The sequence below is a fragment of the Balaenoptera musculus genome, chromosome 14 (assembly GCF_009873245.2).
Source record: "Balaenoptera musculus isolate JJ_BM4_2016_0621 chromosome 14, mBalMus1.pri.v3, whole genome shotgun sequence".
NCBI classification, from domain to species: Eukaryota; Metazoa; Chordata; class Mammalia; order Artiodactyla; family Balaenopteridae; genus Balaenoptera; species Balaenoptera musculus.
Window position 1 is genome coordinate 34,066,006 of NC_045798.1, and position 24,042 is coordinate 34,090,047.

The 24,042-nt window shown below is 41.9% G+C and overlaps 1 protein-coding gene across 1 annotated transcript in view; it reads left to right on the plus strand.

Annotated features, from left to right (window-relative positions):
- Positions 1-695: 695 nt before the first annotated feature.
- AKAIN1 (A-kinase anchor inhibitor 1) overlaps positions 696-24,042 on the plus strand; it is a 46,371-nt gene continuing 23,024 nt past the window's right edge. Inside the window, exon 1 of the mRNA XM_036874800.1 lies at positions 696-983. Within this exon, the coding sequence (XP_036730695.1) occupies positions 968-983 (16 nt within the window). The 5' untranslated portion in view covers positions 696-967. The remainder of the gene's footprint in view (positions 984-24,042) is intronic.

Below are 24,042 nucleotides of genomic sequence, written 5' to 3' on the forward strand. Positions count from 1 at the left end.
AGTAGAACAGGGTGTACACCGGGGCATGGTTTTCAGTTGGGTGAAGGCAGGGGAAGGATTGATGTTTCTGGATGGGTCTCAGGGCTCTTCTCACACTTGAAGGGAACTCTGTTGGCCCTACCTTTCACAGGGTGTGTGTTTGTTGGCGGAGGAGACCCGCCTCACCAAGGTCTTTACTCTGCGCTGGCCAGCCCTGCTGTCCCTAATGTGATGACCTTGGGGGCCTCCAAGCTTGGGAGCTTTCAGAGTCGCCTGGGAGCGGGGCCTGATAGCGGCGCCCTCCTCACGCGCTCCATCGTCAGCCTGTCCTTCCCTCCAGCTTCCTTTCTGACGTTAGTAGAAGGTTGGGACTTGGGGCGAGAGAGTAGTCCTGGACTTCAAGGACCGATGAACTTGGAGGCCCCACCCCTCGGTTCAGAGCTAGCCCAACTCGGAGAACTCAAGAGTCAGCCTCTAGAGTAAAGCTCTTTGAGTTATATATGTTAAAAAAAAAAAAGGGCAAACCCATCCTAAATGTCAGTCCAATATCCACGGGGGCGTGAGACAGCAGGTAAATAGAAGCAATTAGCTGTCCCCCTGCCGGGAAGCCGGGCAATTACCTTTTCTGTCTTCCTCTTCCGTCCGTCCTTCTGTGTGGAAGCGGTAGGAAGGTTTTGCTCCCCAAGCAGCAGTGTACGCTGAGCTGGCGCGGGAATGAGGGATGGACTGAGCAGGCATCAGCTCTGCTCCTCCCGCCGCCGCGGCGGCCGCCGGCAGAGCAGTGCATTGTGGAGGCTGAGCGCGCCGCGGCGGCGGGACCTGCGGCCCCGGGATCGCGCGCCGTGGAGCTGTCCGAGGTGCTGACCGTCCCGACCCGCGGCCGGCGCACCTGCAGCGGACCCCAAGTCCTGGTCTGCCGCCCACCCTCCGTCTGTCCGTCCGTCTGCCTGTCTCTCCTTACCTTGGGGCGCAGCGGCTGGAGGAAATCATGGTGTTCGCTCCAGGTACACCAGCACCTTGCTTTTTCACCAGGTGTCCGGAAGGGGAGCCGGGAAGAGACGGGAGAGGATAGAAAGAAAAGGCCTTTCTCTTCGGCCCACCTGTGCGTTTTGGAGTTACTACTGTCTGTGAGCGGGGGACGGGAGGGAGAGTGTCCCTCTCCCCAGTCCCGCCCCATCTGTCCTGTAAGAATCTCAGCCTTCGTCCTGCCCCGCCGCTTCTAATGCCGCCTGCTGCTCCGTGTCCCGTCGGACTCAGGCACCTTGAGAACTGGGACCTTCACGGCAGCACAGGCGCCTACTTGAGCGGGAGGGTGGAGAGATGGGGCAAAGAGTAGTGGGTTTCGGGCTACTTCGGTGGGAACTTCCCCCTCCGTAGAAGTGATCGAGTGACCCCGTTCCTCCCGACCTCCTGGGGAGAGAGGTGTGTGAAGCCCAGGGAGTGGGACGAAGGGCGGAAGAGCAGTACTCCTTAAGGAATTTGATCTGAAACTCCAGCGGCCGGAGGCTGCAGTACAGAGGCTGCTCCTGCGGCGCCACTGGCGGTTGCAGTGTCTTTTTGGAGCTGGCGGTGAAGGACTCAGTCCCTTTGCTGCTCTCTGTGGCTACAAGTTGGCGAAGAGTCAGCTTTGCCTGCGGTTGACCGGCGGACCAGCGTATGCGTGTGTGTACTTGACTGAGCCTCCTCAGCCCCCCAGCAAGGACATGGGCGTGTGTTTCGGGTGAGGTCAGGAGAGCTAGGGAGTGGCGGGGAAAGCGTGGTCATTATTAACGTAGAAAGCTCTCTCTAGGGAAGAAAGCTTCAGTCTTTTTTTCCCCTCTCTTAAACGACAGGCTCTGCTATCACTGAAGACCGCTGTGGGGGAAAAAAGGAAAAAAAAAAGTAAGGAAAAGAGTAGAGGGGCCTGGAAGTCTTTAATTTTGTTATGGTTCTTTAACTTAAAAGGTTGGTTTGCATTTGCTGTGGCCACTGACCTCAGATGGCTAGGGAGGAGAGGTATAATGCATTTTTAAAAGGTAAGAATTGAGCCTGGCCTTCAAAAAATTCAAAGAGCAAAACTGGAGAAAAGGAAGTGTCCCCCCCCCCCCCCCCCGCAAATCAGCAGGCTAGCTGAGGAGGCAGGAATGAGTTTCTGTCATTCTGACACTCACCACAGGCAGTGACTCAGAGAAATGCCTTAGAGGAAAGCCCAGGAGACCTTCTGCTGCCCACCCCAAATAACTCAAGGGGAGACAGTGTTCTGTACAGCGAAGGACACTCAGTCAACCCAGAATCTGTGACGTTGGGAAACAGCAGCTCCTTGTTGCGCTTATAAGCTACTTAACACTTTATAAAAGCATTTTCAGGTCGTTATCTCATTCGATCTTCAGATTACCCTCTGAGGTAAGCAGTATCATCTCTAGTTTACCACCCCCCAGGGAGGTGGTGGTTCCAGATAGTCTTGCCAGCCTCAGCTGGAGTTTTCTGACTTCAGATTCTCTTTCTTTTCTATACCTCAGACAAAATACCTTAGTTTCAGGGATAGCTGCTTTTTGGTCCAAGGTCAGACATAGCCAAAGGGAAGTGTTCTTACACTTCCGAGGTGGGGGATGGGCTGGTGTTGTCCAGTGAGGATTGTTGGGTGATGTTAACTAGGCATTTTTTTATGGTAATAGGTGGAAGATTGTCTAAAGAGCAGTGGGGAATTTCTGGAGCCCACCCTTTGGGTAGGGCTTTATTTTTCCATTTTTCCCCAAGTTTGTATTAGTTCCATCTTTTCATAACTGTTAGAGATGGCATAAATTGACCTGAATAGGGTATGTACAGAAACTCACAGGGAAACACTTTTTGGGTCATTTCTTCAATTTTGAGTTTCTCTTGAAAAGTCATAAGCATTTTGGGGCAGTAAGAACAGGGTGCTAAAAATATTATGTCAATTACCTTCTCATCTACTGATCATCAGTCTTCTAACTCATGTAGTGATATTATTCTGAAAGAAAATCAGAACAATGAATTGCTTTTTAATTCTGCCAGATTTTCAGCATTACAACCTCATTTCTAGGACTCTTACTCTTCTAAATCTCTTTAATCTGGGGATCCAGATGCTTTGTACTAAGTGAGGGGAAATACTCCCCCATCCCTTTCTCCAAGCCAACCCTGACACTCAGGAAGGGAGGGAATAGAGGCAAGTGCTATGGTTATTCCAAAATTAATAAAAAGTGTTAGAAAATTCAAGATGAATATAATAACAAATTAACAGTGAGCTGTTCATAAAATTGGGTCAGTGGGTACCATGCCCTTCAAAACCCATTGTAGCTTTTCTGGATTTTAGCAAAGAGAGACAAGAAGCCTGAGTTCTAGTTCCGGCCTTGCCTGTATAGACTGGCCTGCCTTTGAATGGTTCTGCTGCCTCTTTGCTTACCTTAAAGGCAAGGTGAAAAGTGACAGAGATTCATGAAGCAAATTTAAGTCCAGAAGTATAATGGAATGAAGGAGAAATAACCTTATATAACTCTAGTTATGATTCACTCTCATCATATAGTATAAAATAGTCTTGCATTCTCTTGTTTCAATTCATCTGCAGATTATAAGGAACAGGGCTTAAGTTGGGCAGGTTCTTTGGGTGGTTTTTCAGTTTACATAGGGTAGACAATTCAATTCTACACTTTTCCCCCTTCCTATACCATTCATAGGCTTTGTAATTTAAGAGGGTTTTAGTTTTGTGCGTACCAATGTTAAACCCCTTAAAGGTAAGGGCCAAGGCTACTAATTATTTGAGAATTCAGTTACCTGAAGGCTGCTATCACTCATTGCTTCTTCCCTTTAAAGGAATTACACAAAATTAATAACAGTTAAATGAGAAATAAAAAATTACAGAATTTCTCTGTAAATACCATATATCCCTAAACATAGGTTAAACTAAGCTGGGGGGGGGGTGGGGCCCATGGCTGAGGCAAAAGGTCAAAGGCAGGCCCTTTGCTTTTCCTAAATATCTAATCTATTCCTCCTGCTTTCTTACTCCCAAACTGTGGTTAGAATCCTTCTTCATAGAGAAATTTGAGAAGATTTAGATGCATACCACCAGTGCTAAAGGAAAGAGGGTGACACAAACAACATGGAAAAATATTTTAGCTCCTGTGCATGCTACTAAATTGACCCAGGTTACTTGGTCTGTGACTATAGCAAAAGCTCCCACTTGGGAGAAAAGGAAAAAGTTCTGGAAGGAAATGTCTGGACTTCCCATATGGTACTGTTGGTTTTGTGGGAGAATATCAAGGCATTCTTACCAATTTGTGGACAAAGTCAAAGCGGAGGAAAGGAGAAAGACCACTGGACATTGGTGTTGGAAGTGAAAAAAAGCACACAAGAGAATGTCAGGATATTCCCTGGCCTATTCCAGGATGAGAAAGAAGATGCTCACAAATTCAAATGTCTTTTCAATGCCATGGTTTCACCCAAAGAATTCAAGACTATGAACAATCAGATTAGCAGCCCCTCCTCCCTTAAGGAAGAGCTATTAAAGAATAGAGTATGAGGTGGAAAGTGGGACAGAAGCTTCCTTATCCCTGGGCAGTTCCCCCCTTTCCCCCAATGATTAGTTTATACTTCAGGGGTTAAAATGCACCTCTCTGTAGATGGATCTAATATATACTTGACTTTGTTTGGATTGCCTTCAAGTAAGAGGTTCTGTCAGCAAAATGATCTCTCTTCTCTTGCACATGAATTAGTCAAGGTCTGATAAGGATTTCAGGGGGGAATAAAAATGGTATAATTTTAAGCCATTAGCCAGTCCCTTGACTTCTAAGATTAGTTTGAAAAACATTTAGCAAAAATAATTCTAGAGAGAGCTATCAAAAGTATTTAAGAAAATAATTATTGCAAGGGTGTTACAGCTTTTCTTTATATAAATCTCTTACCAATTCTTGAGAGATCCATGAATGAATAAATTATATAGCAGACTGTCTTAACTGTAAGGTTTACAGTCTGCCAACTCAAATTCTCTTCTGTTGGCATAAAGGTTTTTTTTTTTTAACTTTAATTAATTTATTATTTAAAAAAATTTATATACAGTTAAACTGACATTTTTTTTGGATGTACAATTCTCTGAGTTATAACTCATGCATAGAGTTGTATAATGACCACAGAACAGTTCCATTGTACCAAAAAATCTTCTCCTGCTACCCCTTTTGTAATCAAACCTTTCCTCCTACCCCTAACCTCTGGTGACCACTGATTTGTTTTCTACTCTTACAGATTTGCTTTTTCCAGAATGTCATATAAATGGGATCATACAGTATATAACCTTTTGAGACTGGCTTCTTTTACTCAGTGTAATGTCAGTGAGATTCATCCACATTGTTGCCTATATCAAGAATTCATTCCTTTTAATTGTTGAGTAGTATTCCATTGTATGAACAGACTCACAGGTGTTTATCCCTTTCCCCAAAAGTTTAGGTTATTTTCAGTTTTCGGTGATTATGAATAAAGTTGTGGTAAACATTCCTGTACATGTTATGTATGAACATAGGTTTTCATTTGTCTAGGGTAAATACCTAGGCTTGGGACTACTGGATCTTATAGTAAGTATATGTTCTTCAGAAGGGTTGTACCATTTTGCATTACCATCAGCAATGTTTGCGAATTCCAGTTGGTCTGCATCCTTGTCTTTCTAACAGGCATATAATGGTATTCATTGTCACTTTATTTTGCATTTTCCTAATGGCTAATGATTTTGGTAATTTTTTTCAGGATTTTATCAATATTTGCCATAGGTGTGTCTTCTTTTTTTTGTAATTTAATTTTATTTTATATTGGGGTACAGTTGATTTACAATGTTGTGTTAGTTTCAGGTATACAGCAAAGTGATTCAGTTATGCATATATATATATATCCATTCTTTTTCAGATTCTTTTCCCATATAGATTATTGCAGAATACTGAGTAGAGTTCCCTATGCTATACAGTAGGTCCTTGTTTTTTTTTGTTTTTTTAAAATATTTATTTATTTGGTTGCGGCAGGGGTCTTAGTTGCGGCAGGCAAGGTCCTTAGTTGTGGCATGTGAACTCTTAATTGCGGCATGCATGTGGGATCTAGTTCCCTGACCAGGGATCAAACCCAGGCCCCCTGCATTGGGAGCGCAGAGTCTTATCCACTGCGCCACAAGGGAAGTCCAGTAGGTCCTTGTTGAATGTGTTATCTTCTTTCGGTGAAGTGTCTGTTCAAATCTTTTGCCCATTTTGCGGGGAGATGTTTGTGTTCTTATAGTTGAGTTTTGAGAGTTCTTTATATATTCTGGATACAGATCTGTTGTTGAATATGTGATCTGCAAATATTTCCTTCTAGTTTGTGTCTTGACTTCATTCTTTTAACACTTTTACCTTTTTTAAGGGCAAAAGTTTTAAATTTTGATGCAGTCTAATTTATTGATTTTTTTCTTCTGTTGATTTTACTTTTGATGATGTCTTAGAACTTTTTCATAACCCAAGGTCAGGCAGATTTTCTAAAAGTTTTATAATTTTCCATTTAGATTGAATCATGGGATTAGATGCCCACCCTTATCACTTCATCTAAACCTAATTGTCTCCTAACAGCCCCACCTCCTAATACCATCACACAGTAGGTTAGGGCTTCAACATGATAATTTTGGAGGGACAACAAATATTCAGTCCATAATAAGTTGAATTTTGGATATGATGTGAATTACAGGTCAAGTTTAATTTTTTTTTGCATATGAATGTCCCATTGTTCTAATACCATTTTTTGGAAAGACACTATTCTCTGTTGAATTACCTTTGTAACTTGTTAAAAAATTATTTGACTATATTTGTGTGGGCCTATTTTTGGACTCTTTGTTCTATTTCATTCATCTTATCCTTCCACTAACAACACATATTGATTACTATAGCTTGACAGCAAGTCTTAAAGTCAAGTAGTGAAGGTCCTTGTGGAAGGACAAGAGAAGTCCTTGTTCTTGTGTTTCAAAATTTTTTTGGTTAGTTCTTTTGCTTTTCCCTATAAATTTTAGAATCAGCTTGCCTATATCTACATAAAATCTGCAGAGATTTTGATTGGAATTTCATGAAATCTATAGATCAGTTTGTGGAGAATTAATATCCTAAGCATGTTGAGTCTCCAATCCATGAACATGATATGTCTCTTCATTTATTTAGGTCTTTTATTTCTTTCATCAATATTTTGTAGTTTTCAGATCTTGCATATGTTTTGATAGACTTGTACCTAAGTATTTCTTTTGGGGGAGGAGCATTTAAATGACATTAAAAAAATTCAATATCTAAACATTCATTGCCAGGTTAGAGATATGATTGATTTTTGCATGTTGACTTTGTTTCCTGTGATTTTACCTACCTCTCTCATTAGTTATAGGAGCTATTTTGTAAATTTCTTGGGAATTTTTATGTGGGCAATCATGTTGTCTGTAAATAGAGGTCATTTTATTCCTTTTTTTTTTCTCCCAGTTTTATGCCTTTTTGCACTGGCAAGGACTTCTAGTACAATGTTAAATAGGAGTAGTGAGAGTGGACATTCTTGCCTTGTTTACAATCTTAGAGGAAAGCATGCAGTCTTTTACCAGTAAGTGTGATGTTAGCTGTAGGATTTTCTGTGGATACTCTTTTAGATTGAGGAAGTTCCTTTCTATTCCTAGTTTGCTGCAAGTTTTTATCATCAATAGATGTTGAATGTTGTTAAGTGTTTTTTTCTGCTTGTGACGATATGACCAAGTGGATTTTTGTTTTTTAGACTGTTAATATGGTGGATTACATTGATTTTCAAATAGTGAACCAGCCTTACATTCCTGAGATAAAAATCACTTGGTCATGATATATTATTCAATTCATTAATATTTTGTTGAGGATTTCTTGTCAATGTTCATGAGGAATGTTGGTTTACAGTTTGCTTTTCATGCACTATTTTTGTGTGGTTTTGGTATCAGTATAATGCTGTCCTCATAAATGACACAGGAAATGGTCTCTCCTCTCCAGTTTTCTGGAAGAGATGGTGTAGTATAATTTCTTCTTTAAATGTTTGGTAGAATTCATCAGTGAAACCATCTGGGCCTAGAGTTTTCTTTGTAGGGAGCTCTTTAACCATGAATTAAATTCCTTAAATAGATATAGGACCATTCTGTTTATCTTGGCTGAGTTTTGGTAGTTTTTAAAGGAATTAGTCCATTTCATAAAAACAAAAATAAACAAATGGGACTTAATTAAACTTAAAAGCTTTTGCACAGCAAAGGAAACCATGAACAAGACAAAAAGACAACCCTCAGAATGGGAGAAAATATTTGCAAATGAAACAACAGACAAAGGATTAATCTCCAAAATATACAAGCAGCTCATGCAGATCAACATCAAAAAAACAATCCAGTTAAAAAATGGGAGAAAGACCTAAATAGACATTTCACCAAGGAAGACATACAGATTGCCAAGAGGCACATGAAACGATGCTTAACATCACTAATTATTAGAGAAATGCAAATCAAAACTACAATGAGGTATCACCTCATGCCGGTCAGAATGGCCATTATCAAAAAAGCCAGAAACAATAAATGCTGGTATGGGTGTGGTGAAAAGGGAACTCTCCTACACTGTTGGTAGGAATGTAAATTGATACAACCACTATGGAAAACAGTATGGAGGTTCCTTAAAAAACTAAAAATAGAACTACCATATGACCCAGCAATCCCACTAATGGACATATACCCTGAGAAAACCATAATTCAAAAAGAGACATGCACCACAGTGTTCATTGCAGCACTATTTACAATAGCCAGGACATGGAACCAACCTAAAAGTCCATTGACAGGTGAATGGATAAAGAAGATATGGAACATATATACAATGGAATATTACTCAGCCATAAAAAAAATGAAATTGAGTTATTTGTAGTGAGGTGGATGGACCTAGAGTCTGTCATACAGAGTGAAGTAATTCAGAAAGAGAAAAACAAATACCATATGCTAATGCATATATATGGAATCTAAAAAAAAAAAAATAGTACTGATGAACCTAGTTGCAGGGCAGGAATAAAGAAGTAGACATAGAGAATGGCCTTGATGACATGGGGTGGGAGGGCAAAGCTGGGGCGAAGTGAGAGTAACATCGACATATATACACTACCAGATGTAAAACAGTTGGCTGGTGGGAAGCAGTAGCATAGCACAGGGAGATCGGCTTGGTGCTTTGCCATGACCTAGAGGGGTGGGATAGGGAGGATGGGAGGGAGGCTCACGAGGGAGGGGACATGGGGACATGTGTATGCATATGGCTGATTCGCTTTGTTGTGCAACAGAAACTAACACAGTATTGTGAAGCAATTATACTCCAATAAAGATCTAATAAAAAATCATAAAGGAATTAGTCTATTTCATTTAATTTGTTGAATTTATATGAATAAATTTCTTTGTAATATTCTCTTATTATCTGCTTAATCTATGTGGGGTCTGTAGTGATCACTTCCTTTTGTTCCTGATGCTGGAAATTTATGTTTTTATTTTTGTTTGACATTTTGGCTACAGGTTTGTTTGTTAATTTTTAAAAATCTTTTCAAAGAAACATCTTTTTGTTTCATGAATTTTCCTTATTATTTTTCCTATTTTCAGTGTCATCGGTTTCTGCTCTTTATCATTCCTTTCTTTCTACTTGCTTTAACTTTGCCTCTCTTTTTCCAGACTTAAGATGACACATTGTTTATTTGGGATCTTTCTTTCTTTTTTTTTTCTAATATAAGCATCTAATGCTATAGATTACCATCTAAGCATTGCTTTAGAATATCTTATAAATTTTAATGTATTTTCATTCAGTTCAAAATATTTTCTAATTTTCCTTGATACCTCCTCTTTGTCCCATGAATTATTTAGAAGTGTGTTGTTTAGTTTCCAATTATTTGAAGATTCCCTACATATCTTTCTGTTATTCATTTCCAGTTTAATTTCATTATGGTCAGAAAAATAAGCTTTCTATGGTTTCAGTTGTTTTAAATTAGGTAAGGTTTGTTTTTGAGACAGGGTATGGTCTATCTTGGTGAATGGCTCACGTGCCCTTGAAAAGAATGTGTATCTGCTCTTTTCAGGTGAAGTGCTTTATGAACGTCATTTTGTTACAGTTGGTTGATGAAGTTGTTCATTCTTCTATATTCTAGCTGATATTCAGTCTACTTGGTCTATTGATTACTAGGAGAGGAATGCTGAAGCCTCTAGCAAAAACTTGATTTTTTCCTTTCCCCTTTGGTTTATCACCTTTTCTTCATGTATTTTGCTGCTCTTTTATTAGGTACATATACATTTAAGATTGTTATATCTTTATCTCTGGCAATTTTTCTTGCTCTGAAGTCTATTTTGACTGATAATAACCTAGTCATATCACCTTTCCTTTGAGCAATGTTTGCAGGGTACAGTTGATTCTCATCATTCATGGATTCCATGTTCGTAAGTTTTCCTACTCACTAAAATCTATTAGTAAAATAGATCAATGGAAATCAATATTTGCAGTGCTTTCTCTGTCATTCAAGGACATGTATAGAAAGGCAAAAAATTTGAGTTGCTTGATATACATGTTCCCAGCTGAGGTTGAACAAGGCAATGTTTTACCTTTTTGTTTCAGCTCTCATACTGTAAACAAATGTGCTTTTTGTGGTCTATTTAGTTTTTTACACATTTGTGCTTTTCTTGGTGATTTCATTGTTTAATGTGGCCTTCAAGTGTGGTGCTGAGGTGTTGTCTAATGTTCTAAGTACAGGAAAGTTGTGATGTGCCGTATGGAGGAGGAGATTATTAGATAAGCTCCATTCAGGCATCAGTTATAGTGCTGTTGGCTGTGAGGTCGATGTTAAGAAATCAACATCATGTATTAAATAAGGTGTCTTTGGGACTTCCCTGGTGGTCCAGTGGTTAAGACTCTACGCTTCCACTGCAGGGGGCACGGGTTCGATCCCTGGTGGGGGAACTAAGATCCCACACGCTGCATGGCACGGCCAAAAAATAAAAAATAAAACAAACAAATAAATAAGGTGTCTTTAAGCAGAAACATACATACAACAAAGTTATGTATTGATCAGTTAGCAAAAATACTGTGACCAGAGGCTTGCAGGAACCTAACCCTTGTATTTCCCTTGGGAGCAGTGGTTCCATATTTGCTAATTCACTATTTGCAGTGACTTTATAATATAACTACTATAAATGAGAATTGACTGTATATCATTTTCCATCCTTTTACATTTAATATCTTTATCATTATACTCAGTGTAGGTTTCTTGTAGATAGCATATTGTTGGGTCTTCTTTTTAATCAAATGCATAGAGTTTTAAAGGTGGTAAGTTAGCTACTGACTGCCTAGATGTCTTTCTTCTATAATTACTGCATTTTCTAATTCCCCATTATCATTTAAAGTTAAACAATATTTCATCATTTGAAAATTTTTGTTGTTATAGTTCTAGAAATTTTAATAAGCATAGATAATCAAAAAGAAAATAAAAATCACAATATTATCCAGCAGTAACAACCGTTAATTTTTTATATACAACTTCTCAGACTTTGTCTCTATGATTACATCTTTCACTTTCTTAAACAAAAGATTATCCTGACATGGCTGTTTATTTTTGGCCATGATTGTTTACAGGATGTACCATTATCTTTACATGCCATTCAGTTGTCTTCTACATGTCATTTTAAAAAAGACGTAGAGCAGAGTTGTGCATTGTTCCCATTTTTATAGATGATAAAGTAAGGTTCAGAATGCCTGATCATTTGATGTTTCAGAACCAAGATTTGACATTGGGGGCACTTATTTTCTATATACAACGTAGTTTAAATGCATAGCAAGCAACAGACAGTTTGCACACTAGAATTAGAGACAAAGAAAAGAGGTAAAACTGGTCTCCTTGGGGAGAATCTCTGTATATTGAACATCTCTTCTTCCAAGTTAGAGGACACGAGGTACTCTCTCAACCACCCTGAAATGGACTCTGTCTTTCACACTTCCTGATTCTTCATCTTCTCCGGGCCACTGCCAGTGATGGAGGGTGAAACAGTGGACAGCCAGAACTGCCAAAATAGAAGGGAGAATAAAAAGCTCTAACAGATTTACACAGTGCTTTATAATTTCTAAAGCATTTATATTAACTAAGTGCCATATGCAAGACACATCTTGGGTTGAGAATAAATGGTATTGGGTTAAGTATAGTCTCTCCTCCTCTATACAAACTGATGAGAATATTTCAGTTATTTGACAGCAGTTCAAATATGAGGCAAAGTTGGTTCTGCAGAAGCTTGGGTTTGGGGACAGACAGGCCTGGGTGCAAATAGCTCACCTCTGCCATGTCCACACTGTGGCATTGGCTAAGTCATCCCATCTTGCTGATTTGCTCATTTGTTAAATGAAGATCAGAATATCTATTTCCAGGGTGGTGATGATAAAGATGAAGTGCCTGACTACAGGGTGCTAAATGGTAGCGATTACTGACATTATTGTTTTAAAGGCAATGACTAAGAATGTGTATTTTATATACATATGCATGTATATGATTCAAGATGGGACCATCAGTCTTGGGGAACTATACAGTTGATTCTTTCCATAGAAGAAGAATGGCTTACTGGTTCACTATGTCACCGTGGGTAGAGGTTACAAAACTTTAAAGTAAAATGCCATGACAAGGTGAATTGATGATAAAGCAGATGTCGGAGTGCATCCTGGGATGAATAAGTTATGATCACGGAAAGTTGCTGTTTAAAGGCTCGCAGCTGCGTGCTTGAAAGCAGATGGCGGTCTTGCTGATCTGAATCATTCTGATCTTCTCTAATTTAAAAGCTGAATGATGATTTTCTGGTAAGGTGTAATGCAGTATATTTTAATATTAACTACGTAGTTAGAGTAAATTAGTATTTTGGGATTTGAGATATTGTTTCACATTCTCTATGCCTTTTTTTTTCCCCTGGAGCCTTAAGTTCCCATTTCGTGATCGTTAATGTCATGGCCACACACACTCTTAGATGTTATTCTTTGAACATTATCTTGGTCCTACATAAATCTCATTAGGAAGAAAGCCATTAACTTTGTCTGTTGAGACAACCTCACAGTCATGAGCCAGAGATTACCAGAGAGGTTGGAGTTTTTCTTCAAAAGTTTCCCTGACTTGCTGTGTGACTTTGGGTAAGTGATGTGCTTCCTGCCTCTCTTTCCAAAACATTTTCTAAATAGTCCTCCTCAGCATCTTAGAGGTTTAGCATCTTAGTTCTCAGCACAGATGTTTATTGGGCAGAGAAGATGAATGCAAGAAGAGGTAAGGGAGCTACATTTGTAGAAGACCTACTGTGTGCTGGGTGCGTCACATGCATTATTTTTTAAAGCAAGGCACGAAGAAATGCCAACCTAGAACTGCCTTTCTTTAATTTGTGGCTAAAATGCTATTTCATGTTCCAAATAGTCACGGAGGATCTACTTGCTGAAATTAGTAGACAAAAATGAAATGCCTTCTCCTTTGCCTTTAAAAAATCGTGTTTTTTTTTTGTTTGTTTGTTTGTTTTCCAAATGAGAGACATAGAGCTTATGGTACTCAAGAAATATTTTCAGATTACGAATGTAAAATCTCTGTTCTGAACACGTCTCATAAACCACATATAATGGGTCTTTCTGGTATTTAGACAGGAGGCCTCCGTAGAATCCACAACTGTGTTGTCTGATGGAAGTTGTTCATTTTTCTCTCCATGGAATTTATTTCTAACATTCTGTGTGTGTGTGTGTGTGTGTGTGTGTGTTTTGTTTTGTTTTGCTTTTTTTGCCTTTCCATTTTAATTTTACATTTTTGCAGGAATAAAAAGTGAAATTCTATCTTTACTGCAGTACCGTAGATGAGATTTTGATCACCCCTAGCCAGGGAATTTGGAAAGAAGTTCCCTATAGCCTTAATTGCAATCTGACTCATGCTTCAGAATAAATTATTTCACCACCAATCAGGCCATGCTGTACAAATCCATACATGATAGTTGTTTTGCTCTAAAAATAACTTAGGTCAAGAAGGACAACATTTAAAGTTTCACTTACCTTGCCATTCTTTCTTGTGCCTTTGGGGCATTGCTAGTAGGGTGGAGCTCTTAGCCATTAGAATGGCTCTAATGGCTCTTAGCCATTAGAATGGAACTCAGGAAGAAGAGTAGGTATGATCACTCCTCCTCCGATTCCTTAGAGCAGAGCAGAGCCCTTAGAGCCACTTGCAACCTGACCTGGGGAAAGAGCAATAGTGTCCTTGGTGAGGGTGGAGCTGGGGATGTCAGGGAAGGCCATGGATAGGTGGGTGGAGGTGGGGGACACACACTTTAGATAATTTCATCTATTTATTCATTCACTGCCTATCTTCTCTGAGCCAGACACTCTGCTGGGCGTGGACACTGGGACTTTGATATCCAGAAGTACACTAAAGGATTAGAATTCTGTGACTGAAGGGCAGAGAGTAAAGGGGCATGAAGAGGAGGGGTGGGTCAATTCTGCTGGGCAGGAAGTGACTGTCTTTCCCTGGGTCTGATTCCTCCTGGGAAGCCTGCCCTAGGGAATAGGAAAGCCTTACTCCAGAGAAACCCTCTTCTGTTGACCATCCCTTAGTGCCACTGCGCCATGCGTAAGGACCCTGTGTGTGAGTGCTGGAGTGTGGCCTGGGGAGACAGGGACCACCAAGGGAGAATCAGAGCCCCCTTTGTCTTTGCTTTTAGGCACATAAATGTACCTTTTAAAGAAATGGTCTTTATAACCTCTAAATGACAGTAAAGATGTCCTCAAGGCAGAAATATATTAAAGACCTAAAAGGAAACTCTCTAAGGCGAGCAAATGTGTTTGATCTGGGCCTGACTCTGCTTGAGGTCATCTCCCTTTAAGGACCACTGCCACCACCAGGACAGGACTAAGGTGCTATGTTCCCCTTAAAGAGTTCCCTCCAGCCTGGGTAGATGGGTCTTTTTCTGTTTCTCCAAGCAGAGCCGGGGGGACTTTTATTAAACATCAAGGGAAAACCCAAAGGAAATCAGCATACAGTACATTAAAAGGGTTGGGATTTTGATGTGATCACAGGTATTTTACTTCTTGGTCCCAGTGGGGTTCCAGCCCACCTGTAACTATCTGTGCTGTAGCTCAGGGGTTCTCACTGCTGGCTACACACTGGAAGCTTTTAAAATCTCTCAGTGCTCTGGGTCCAACCCAGGCTGGTAAAATAAAAATCTCTAGTGGTGTGCCCTAAGTGTAAGTGTTCATTAAAGGCTGTCCAGGTGGTTGACTGTGCATTTGGGCTGAGAACCACTGATCTCACTTCAAAGGGCAAGCGCACCAGGCAGGCAGCTTGCCTGATTCTTCACTCCTATTCCTCCTGTGTCTTCTCTTCTCAGACGGGGCACATACAAGCACTTGGTACATGCCGGATAAATGCATGAATGAATGAATCAATGGTCATCTTTCTTTTCACCTCATCGTCATCCCATTAAAGTAAAAAGCAAGAGAAGATTCTGACTCTGCTGCCCACATGGGGTCTTTCCAGCCAGGACCTGCTCTGGTTGAAGGAAGATACCTCTTCTGGTTATTAGCAGGGCTGTAGTATTGTCACTCTTTAGATACTGGGAGTGGTCTTGTCCCACTTGTTCGTGGGGAGATGACAGTCACTCAATGACTATGGCAGCTAGACAAGCAGGATTATGCATGACAATTAGCAGGAGGGTCTGCATATCGTAGGCAGATGAGTGGCACCTTGGTAAGGCTAGGGGTCAAAGCCAAGGTAGCCCAGTCCTCCAATGCTGGAGCATACAGACCTAGAGGGATTTCAACCAGGGACTTGCACTGAGACCTTGGGATATAACCTTCTTGCAGGGGTGGTTTGCCTGCAGGCATGACTCTTAGATGGGTGTGGTGTCACAGCTGAAGAGAAGGAATAAGGCAGAACCCCTGGAATATACCAGGAATTCCACCCGGCAGTGTCAATTCTATATGCTCTCCAGTGATGTTCTCAGTAGCTTTTGGTGTTCCTACAATAGTCTGGGTCAAATGGAGAAATAGGGACAGTTTTCTTGGTTCCACATTTCAGAAGGGCATAACACTGCAGATTCAAACACAGAAGAAAAAGAATCAAGACAAGTATATCGTCAATCAGTTTTCCCTTAGGCTTAAGACATATTTTTGATATGTAATTTAACTTAGAATCAATTTACATATCATAAAATAGGAAGAATATATTTATTATTTATAGAGTATTACAACAATGCATGAGTCTGAAAATAAATATTTAATGCTATTTAATATGCTAAGTGTCCCACTTGGTTTGGTGACCCTGGTTTGAATTGCCTGAGTTTTTTTGTAATACTACTGCAAGAGGTGATTATATATATTTATTGTTCAGAATGATTATTTGTAATGAAATTACACAGTTTGAATTCTGTGGCTTGAACGTGCATCTATACTTCTGACCAGAACAGTGGAAATGCTGCACAAAACTTACTGAACTGTCTTTATTTCACTTCCTGAACGCACGTGTTCTACCAACATGTGACCTTAGGCTCACTGACGACTCAGGAAGGACTGAAAAAAAGGAGCTAAGGATCACCCTGTCTTTCCCTTTCCTTCTATGTCACTGTTTTCAGCTTAGGTTGTTGGCTAATACAGGGGAGCAGTAAGAACAAGAAAGAATATGATGGGGTCCATTGGTTGTGCACGTTTCTTAGACTGCTGTAGGCTTCTTCCTGTGTTCTAAGCAAGCCGTGGTTCTAACAGCAAGTGTCGCTGCCCCCAACCCAACCCCTCCCCCAGTTGTAGACGTAACACACTTACCTCATACTCGCGTGGAGGCTTTGAGCCGCCCTGGACTCACCCGCATCACGATCCACCGGAATTCTGTGCTCATGGAGCATCACTAAAGCTATATTTATACGCGTACGGGGGGGCAGGGAATGACATACTGCATGGATCTCTCTGGGCAGGCCTCTGTTCCATCACCCCAAAACTCAAGTTCAAAGATAAGATCATTAAGAATTTCAAGGTGGCAACAGCAGAGCATTAAATCAAGCCCAGGAGGCTTCTGAATGTGGGGCTTCGTGTGACTGCACCCGTCACACGCCCGTGAAGCTGGCCCTGGCTACCAGCATCTGCCCGAGAGGCTAGGGATGTCGCTGAGCATCGTACAGTACCGGTGCCTGCCTCCCCATCGAGGGCACTGCTGCAGAGGCTGCTGTTCTGTCCCTGAAGAGCATCAGAGGCCTGCACACAGGGCCGGTTCTCGCTTTGTCTGTAGAATTGTTCCCCTGGTGGGCTCTGCTCCACGTTCCTCAGTGTCACGCTCACTCCACCAGAGACCACGGCCTTCTGCTCCTTGCGGGGAGGGACTGTTTACTCTGCACTGGTCGGGCCCCTCAGCGCTTCGTCTAAGTGGGCAGTTCTGCTTCCTGCTCTTTGCTGTCAATTTGCTGATGAGAGACGGGTTCTCCGGGGTGGACCTTGACCGCACCTGGGTGTGGTACATGGCCCTCAGGGTCCCTGTAGGCAGTGCCCCCTTGAAAGGGAACCCTCATGGGCACTGCCTCTCCCGCAGGGCAGGACATTGAGAGGCTTGGCCCTCCTTGTGCAGTGGTTCCCGGGGTTGTTCCTAGCCAGGCAGGATCGTCTCCAATGCCAGAGTCCACAGCACTATTGCAACTTCTCTGCACGTCTGAAAGTTGAAAAAAAATGTTCGTGGGAGAAAAGCCAGAGAACGTAGGGCAGGGGGCAGAGAGCAGGTGCGGAACGAACCCTGGGGTGGAGAGGGGTCCGGGGCGGGAGGGAGGCTCCGGGCGAAGAGCTCAGGGCGTCCTTCTTGGATTGTTGTCTTCACGTGGCAGGAAGTGTGCTGGGGGCGGGCGAGCAAAGATCCCAGACAGCCCAGAGTCGATCCCCCCACCCCCTTTTTCTGCCTGGTATCCCATTTCTAGGTCTGCAACCATGCACAGCAGATGGCAGGGGCGGGGATGATGGCAGAGGAGGGCCAGGCCGGACAGGTGCTCGCATGGCACTTGCTGCTGCTGCTGACCACCGTCGGTGTGGTCCAGGGCTTAATGATGGCTCTGTGCTCCCAGCATTCAGGATCCTTCTTTGAAGCGTCCCTCTGAATTCCCAGAGCTTGATTCATGTTAATTAATTTATGAGGCAAACACTCTGTGCTAGACCTGGGCTCGAGTGAAACAGGCGTGACCCCTGCCCTCAGGGGGCTTGTCATGCTTAGGCACAGAGACTAGAAAAACAACTGCCCGGTGTCTTGACTCTGTTTTCTCTGTCAAAGGAAAGGACACGATTTTATTCCAATTAGAATATAAGCAAAGTCAGCCCCTCATTTCTGTTTTGGCTCAGAGTCGAGTTGCCAGCTGCCTTTGTTGGGCTTTTATGTCACTGATGGCTATTCTTTTTGGACGTGGGGAAAATGTCAGTTTCTTGAACCAATGATTTGGAAAACAAAAAATATACAGAAGATGAGAAAGCTACACAATGAAATACAACACACACCAAAAAACACCTACTATGCCCCGTAATGTGATATTTAAAATTTTTTTTTGTTTACTTTCACAAAAGGCTTTCAGCAATTATATGCAGTGAATCCCAGGGAAATTCACATGTATTATGCAGCAGCGTATGGTCAGTCAAAGCAAGTTCTCTCCTGGCAGAGGATCTGAGCATTTTCATGGTTAGTAGTAATTAGGATGCTTCTATTAGGCTCTTTATTTTGCATATTACAATATCAAATTATAGGATTTGAATGATTAAATAATTTTTAACCAGTTGTGAAATGAAACATTTCTCATGCATTAGAACTCAGACAATGCTTAAATAAGACTTTTCACCAAATCATTTGTCCTTATGCTATAAACTTTCAAACAAAAAGTGTGTTATCTAGATCTCACCCCCTGTTTTCTTCCACTGTAACTCTTTTTCTTCATTGGCAGGAACCTGATCTTCACAGTCTTAATATGAAGGAGGGAGTTTTATAGATTTGGTATAAATGAATTGAGTCAGGCACTTTAGAAATTGCTTCTCCAGGCAGTAAAAATTCTATTTCTTATATTCTTGGGAAGTACAAATAGAAGAGACCAAGAACAACTCTTTCTGATAGAGGGTATTGTTTTCTTTTTTTTCTTCCCTAAAATGTTGTTATGGATCATCTTAGCCTTTGGTAACGTGATTTCTTGGGGGAAAATACATATAATTGTATAAAAATTATGTAAAATACATTAAATAATTTGGTCAGTGAAATATCGCAAGGAATAAGTAGGGCTATGAATCAGGGACTCATCATTCTATCTATCACCAATTACTTATTAAGCAGATATATAGCATACTAAGAGCGCTGTCTGTGGAGGCAACCTGCCTGGGTTCAAATTCTGCTTACAAGCTGTATGATATTGGGCAACTTACATAGTCATTTTTTGCTTGTTTCCTCATGTGTAAAACGAGGATAAAATACTACCAGCCTTATTCTAGTTATCTATTACTGCATCACAAACCACCACAAAACTCAGTGGCTTAACAACAGGACACTAGTCATTTGGGTCATGAATCTTCGCTTTGGGGAAGGCGGAAATAGCTTGTCTCTGCTCCATTGGCATCAGCTGGGATGACGAATATCTGAGGCCATGTTCTCTTCCACGACTGATGGTTGATCCTGGCTGTCAGCTGAGATCCTAGCTGGATGCTGTTGGTTGGAACACCTCTACGTGGCCTCCCCACGTGGCCTGGGTCTCCTTACAGCACGGTGGCTGTGTTCCACAGTGCGCACCCCAAGAGAGAAAAAGCCAGGTGGACGCGGTATCGCCTATCCTTGGAAGTCAAGCCATCCCTTCTACCATATTCTATAATTGAGGCAGTCCCCAAATGCCTCACACAAAGTCAAGGGGAAGGGAAATAGATTCCATCTCTTGATGAGGGATGGCAAGGTTCTGAAGAACATGGGGGGCCAGAGATGTTGTCATATTGGGAAAACACAACCTTTGACATACTTGATATGGTTTTTGTGAGTCAATTCATAAATAAAATGTTTAGCAAATATGGAGCAGTAAATACATGTGCTATTGTTATTGCAGAGCATGTAAAATGCCCTAGGGGACTGTATAAATTCTTTGGTTAGCAGAGACAGAAAACTTTAGAGTTACCAGTCCAACCCCTAATTTCAACATAAGGAAATTGAAGGCCAGAGGTTAACTTGCTCAGCCATCCAGTGAAAGAACTGTGGTCATGAGACCAAAGTTGTGAGTGCTTATTGTTTAAGGTCAGACAATGGAAACTTACAGAGCTGGCAGTCATGGGAATAGACCTCTAAATAATTAGTTAAGTAATAAATGCTCTGTCTCCGGAGATCCTTGGAATCAAAGATAGACCTGATTATAAAAGGAACAGGCCTTTTCTCTAACTTGTAGTATATTTGTGTTCAGTTGCAAAGTTGGTTTTTTTGCCTTTATTTTGTGGTTGATAGGATCAGATGAAATTCTGCCAAAATTGCTAATACCACATATTTTGCCACATAATGCATACAAGGCAGTATTTTTGTTAAAAATCAGAATATTTTTGACTATCCCAAATGTGTGAAGGTGGTGTGCCAGTCTTGTATACAAATATAATTGTATGAGGAGATTGTACCTGATAAAGTGGGCGGACAGGACGTTATACATGGCACAGTCCAGGGCTTCAGGTGGCGGGAGGGGGCTGGGATGTGTGGCGGGCCTTTTTTCCTCTGCCTGCACTTGTTCATTTCAGAAACCTTCACCTGCCACCCCAGAGCCCAGCAAGCCCCAGCCCGAGTTCCACTCCCATAGGCTGAGATGCTTGACATGGGACTAATGGGAGTCTTGCTACCTTGGACCAGTTCTTTGCAGATAAACTTTGTCTTCTTAATGACGCCTCTGTGATCATCATCATGTTGGCCTAGCTTGACCAGCGCTCTCCCTAGAAAAAGCACATTTCCATTGGCCTTGGCCAAGCTCATGCTGATTGAGTTGTTCCTCCCAGAACCTTGGGGCAAAAAAGGGTCTACAGGAACTCTCAGCTGCCTCTGTCTGCTGGCTCCCAAAGGCAGATATAACACTTTCCCAATGTAAAATTTCATTGGTTACAGTTATTAAAACTTCAGGCTGGTATGGATTGAGGGGCTGTGGTGAAGAGTAACTATACTGACTGGGCATTGGCTGTAATGGTAGATAGTTAATATAAACATGTTTTAATGAGGACTCATTTCTTTCCTAGAAAATTATGTGTATAGTTTATTATAAAGCTTTATCTTTTTGCTCAGAAATATGTTAATTGAAGTGTTTTCTTGCTTTTAGTTTATTGGGATTTTCTAAATCTGTCTGTTAGACCCTCTAGGGACCTAAGAGGAGCCTGGAGCTGCCAAGTGTCGTTGGTGGTGGGCGTGTGGAATGTAACCCATGGTCATGGTGCTGGTGTGGGGAAGGCCAGTGGGTTCATCTCGTCTTCCAGTTCAGCCTGGCTTCCTGGAGCTAAGCTGTGCAGACCTCGCCAGGGAAGACGGCCTTGGCTGACGAAGGGTGTCTGTCGTGGCTCAGGCAGAGGCGCTGGCTGTGCCGACATGCTGTGCATTTGCTGTCCCCGCTTGTAAATCTCACCCAGCCTTCCTACTGTAGTTAATTCCACATGTCAGTTTGGCCAGGCGATGGTCCCCAGATTTTGTCAAACATGAATGGGCCTCATCCCATCCCTGGAAGGCCTTAAGAGGAAAGACTGATGTGCCGGAGGAAGAAGAAATTCCTCCTCCAGAGACTTGCCTGCAACATCAACTCTTCCCTGCTGGCCCGCCCTGAGATTTTAGACTTGCAGCCCTCACGATCACGTGAGCAAGTTCCTTTAAATCTCTGTCTCTAGCTCTGTCTCTATCCCATCTGTTCTGTTTCTCTGAAGATCCCTGAGTGATACACCTCCTTTAGATCCCTTATGTAGTTGCCCCACACTGTTTTTGTTTGTTTGTTTGTTTTTTAAAGAATTGTTTCCTGTGAAGAGAAGAGCACCTGTTTATGGTCCGTGTCATCCAAAGGGCACATTTCTTAGCGAGGCTGGCTTTGGAGGCAGGAACCGTAAGGAACATGTTTACACTAAGACAGAGATACAAAACTTGGTAGTAGGTTTCAGGATAAAGGAGCATTTAAACAATATAAGATATAGAAACGTGGAGACAGGGTGGTGCCGAGGAGGGAATGGGCATGAGTTTTGGAACTGGGCAAGCTTGGACCTGGACTGTGATCTGCAGCCTCCTGGCTGAGCTACCTTCAAAAAGGGACTTAACCTTTCTGAGCTCCAGCTTTCCTCATCTGTCAAACAGGCGAAATGGACATCCAGTTTTTGGTGGGTAGTAGATCATGTAGGTGCTCAATCATGGGTGGCTACTTTGGCTGTTTTGGTTATTAAGAAAGGCTGCATTAGGGCAATGGCAAAATGATGCGGTGGGTCGTATTTCTTTATTGTTTCCTTCTGCTCTGCTGAATAAACAGTTTTCAGATTGGTCTCCTCCCTTTACTTCACCCAGCTGTGCTTGCAGACTGTTCATTCATTTCAAGATATAAGTGATACAGAAGAGCACCCATTGTTACCCTTTTCCATAATAGGGCTTAAGGAAAAGCAAAAGCGACAGAAATTCTGGCAGTAGCCATAATTCAGGGCAATCATGTTCAGATTGGGGTTGAAGGACAGGGGCAGAAACGGTGGTCTCTTCTGCAGTGAGCAGAGCATGTGGTCCGTCTTCTGCCTGCAGGTAGGAGAAACAGCACTACTTCCTGTAGGCGGTTAGAGGAATAAAGGAGGTAATTCATGAAATGTGCTCACTGTGCCAGGAGCATAGCAAGTGCTTAGTAAAGGTTAGGTAGAAACAGCAGCAGCGGTGGCAGAATAATTTACTACAAAGATTGGCATCCAGCACTTCAGGTGGGGGAAAGTATGAAAGAAGGCCACGTGGGAAAATAAACGTGATGCGTATTCTGATGCCAACTAGACTATAGGGAAAACTTTTCAGTGGGGATTAGGGAAAAGTAAAATATTTAAGGTAGAGCCAGGGCAGTGTCATAAAACTCAAAACGCTGTCGTATGGTTATTCTTACCGCTGTTTGGCAATGGTTTATGAGAATCTGCCCTGTAAAACATCACTTCTGTTGTACAGTCTGTTGTTATAAACTCTTGATGGGATGGCATTGCCTGGTATTTCTGCAAAGTTAACAACACGGATGTGGCAGACACTGATGCTCGCCTAGACAACAGCAACTCCTCCTTCATCTGGGTGAGCCCTGATTTTGTCCTGGTATCTTTCACCCATGTGGTTCAGGTAAACACTGATTAGTCTAGGCTATAATGATGGTTCCATTCCTGTTGCCAGTGATTGGTTCAGGGTGGCCATATAACCAAATAGATAAGAAAGAAATCTTGCTGGTTGAGACATGTGTGGAGGGGGTGGAAAGGGAGGAAGGCATCTAGTAAAAAGTTCCTAGCTCTTAGAAATAGTCAGAAGGAAGAAGGAGTCCACTTTCCACCTCTGGATGCTGCTTTATGAGGGTGTGATGCCTGGATCTATTGCAGCCATCTTGTGGACATGAGGGAGAGACCAGCCATCATTTTATTATTATTATTATGGCTTATTTTGCCTGGGGGGAGATACATCCCATCATGTTTTTATTCTGGATGAAGATAGGACTGAAGAAGGAGGGTGAATACATATGCTGTTGTTTTTGCACATTTTGCCTTTGTTGAGCCCTACTTCTTACTTTCTGCTCCACAATACTGTGATTCTGATCCCAGAGTCTCTCTGCTCTCTTGGGCTGACTGAGTCCCACCTTCTTGACAGTCCTCTTCTAGTATATTCTAGGATGTGGCCTTTTCTGACTATTTCCTACGTCTACTCAATCCTATATGCTTTTCTTTGTCCAGAAATTTGTAAAGCTCTCTCTTCATTGGTGCCCTCTGTTCCATTTTCTCTTCTTTTTGTGTTTGTGGGTTTAGTCCTTTTTGTACTTTTATATATGGGAAAGTACACAGGCTAATGCTTGTGCTTAGTGGATCAGTATGACTATTTCTTTTGTAAATTGCTCCT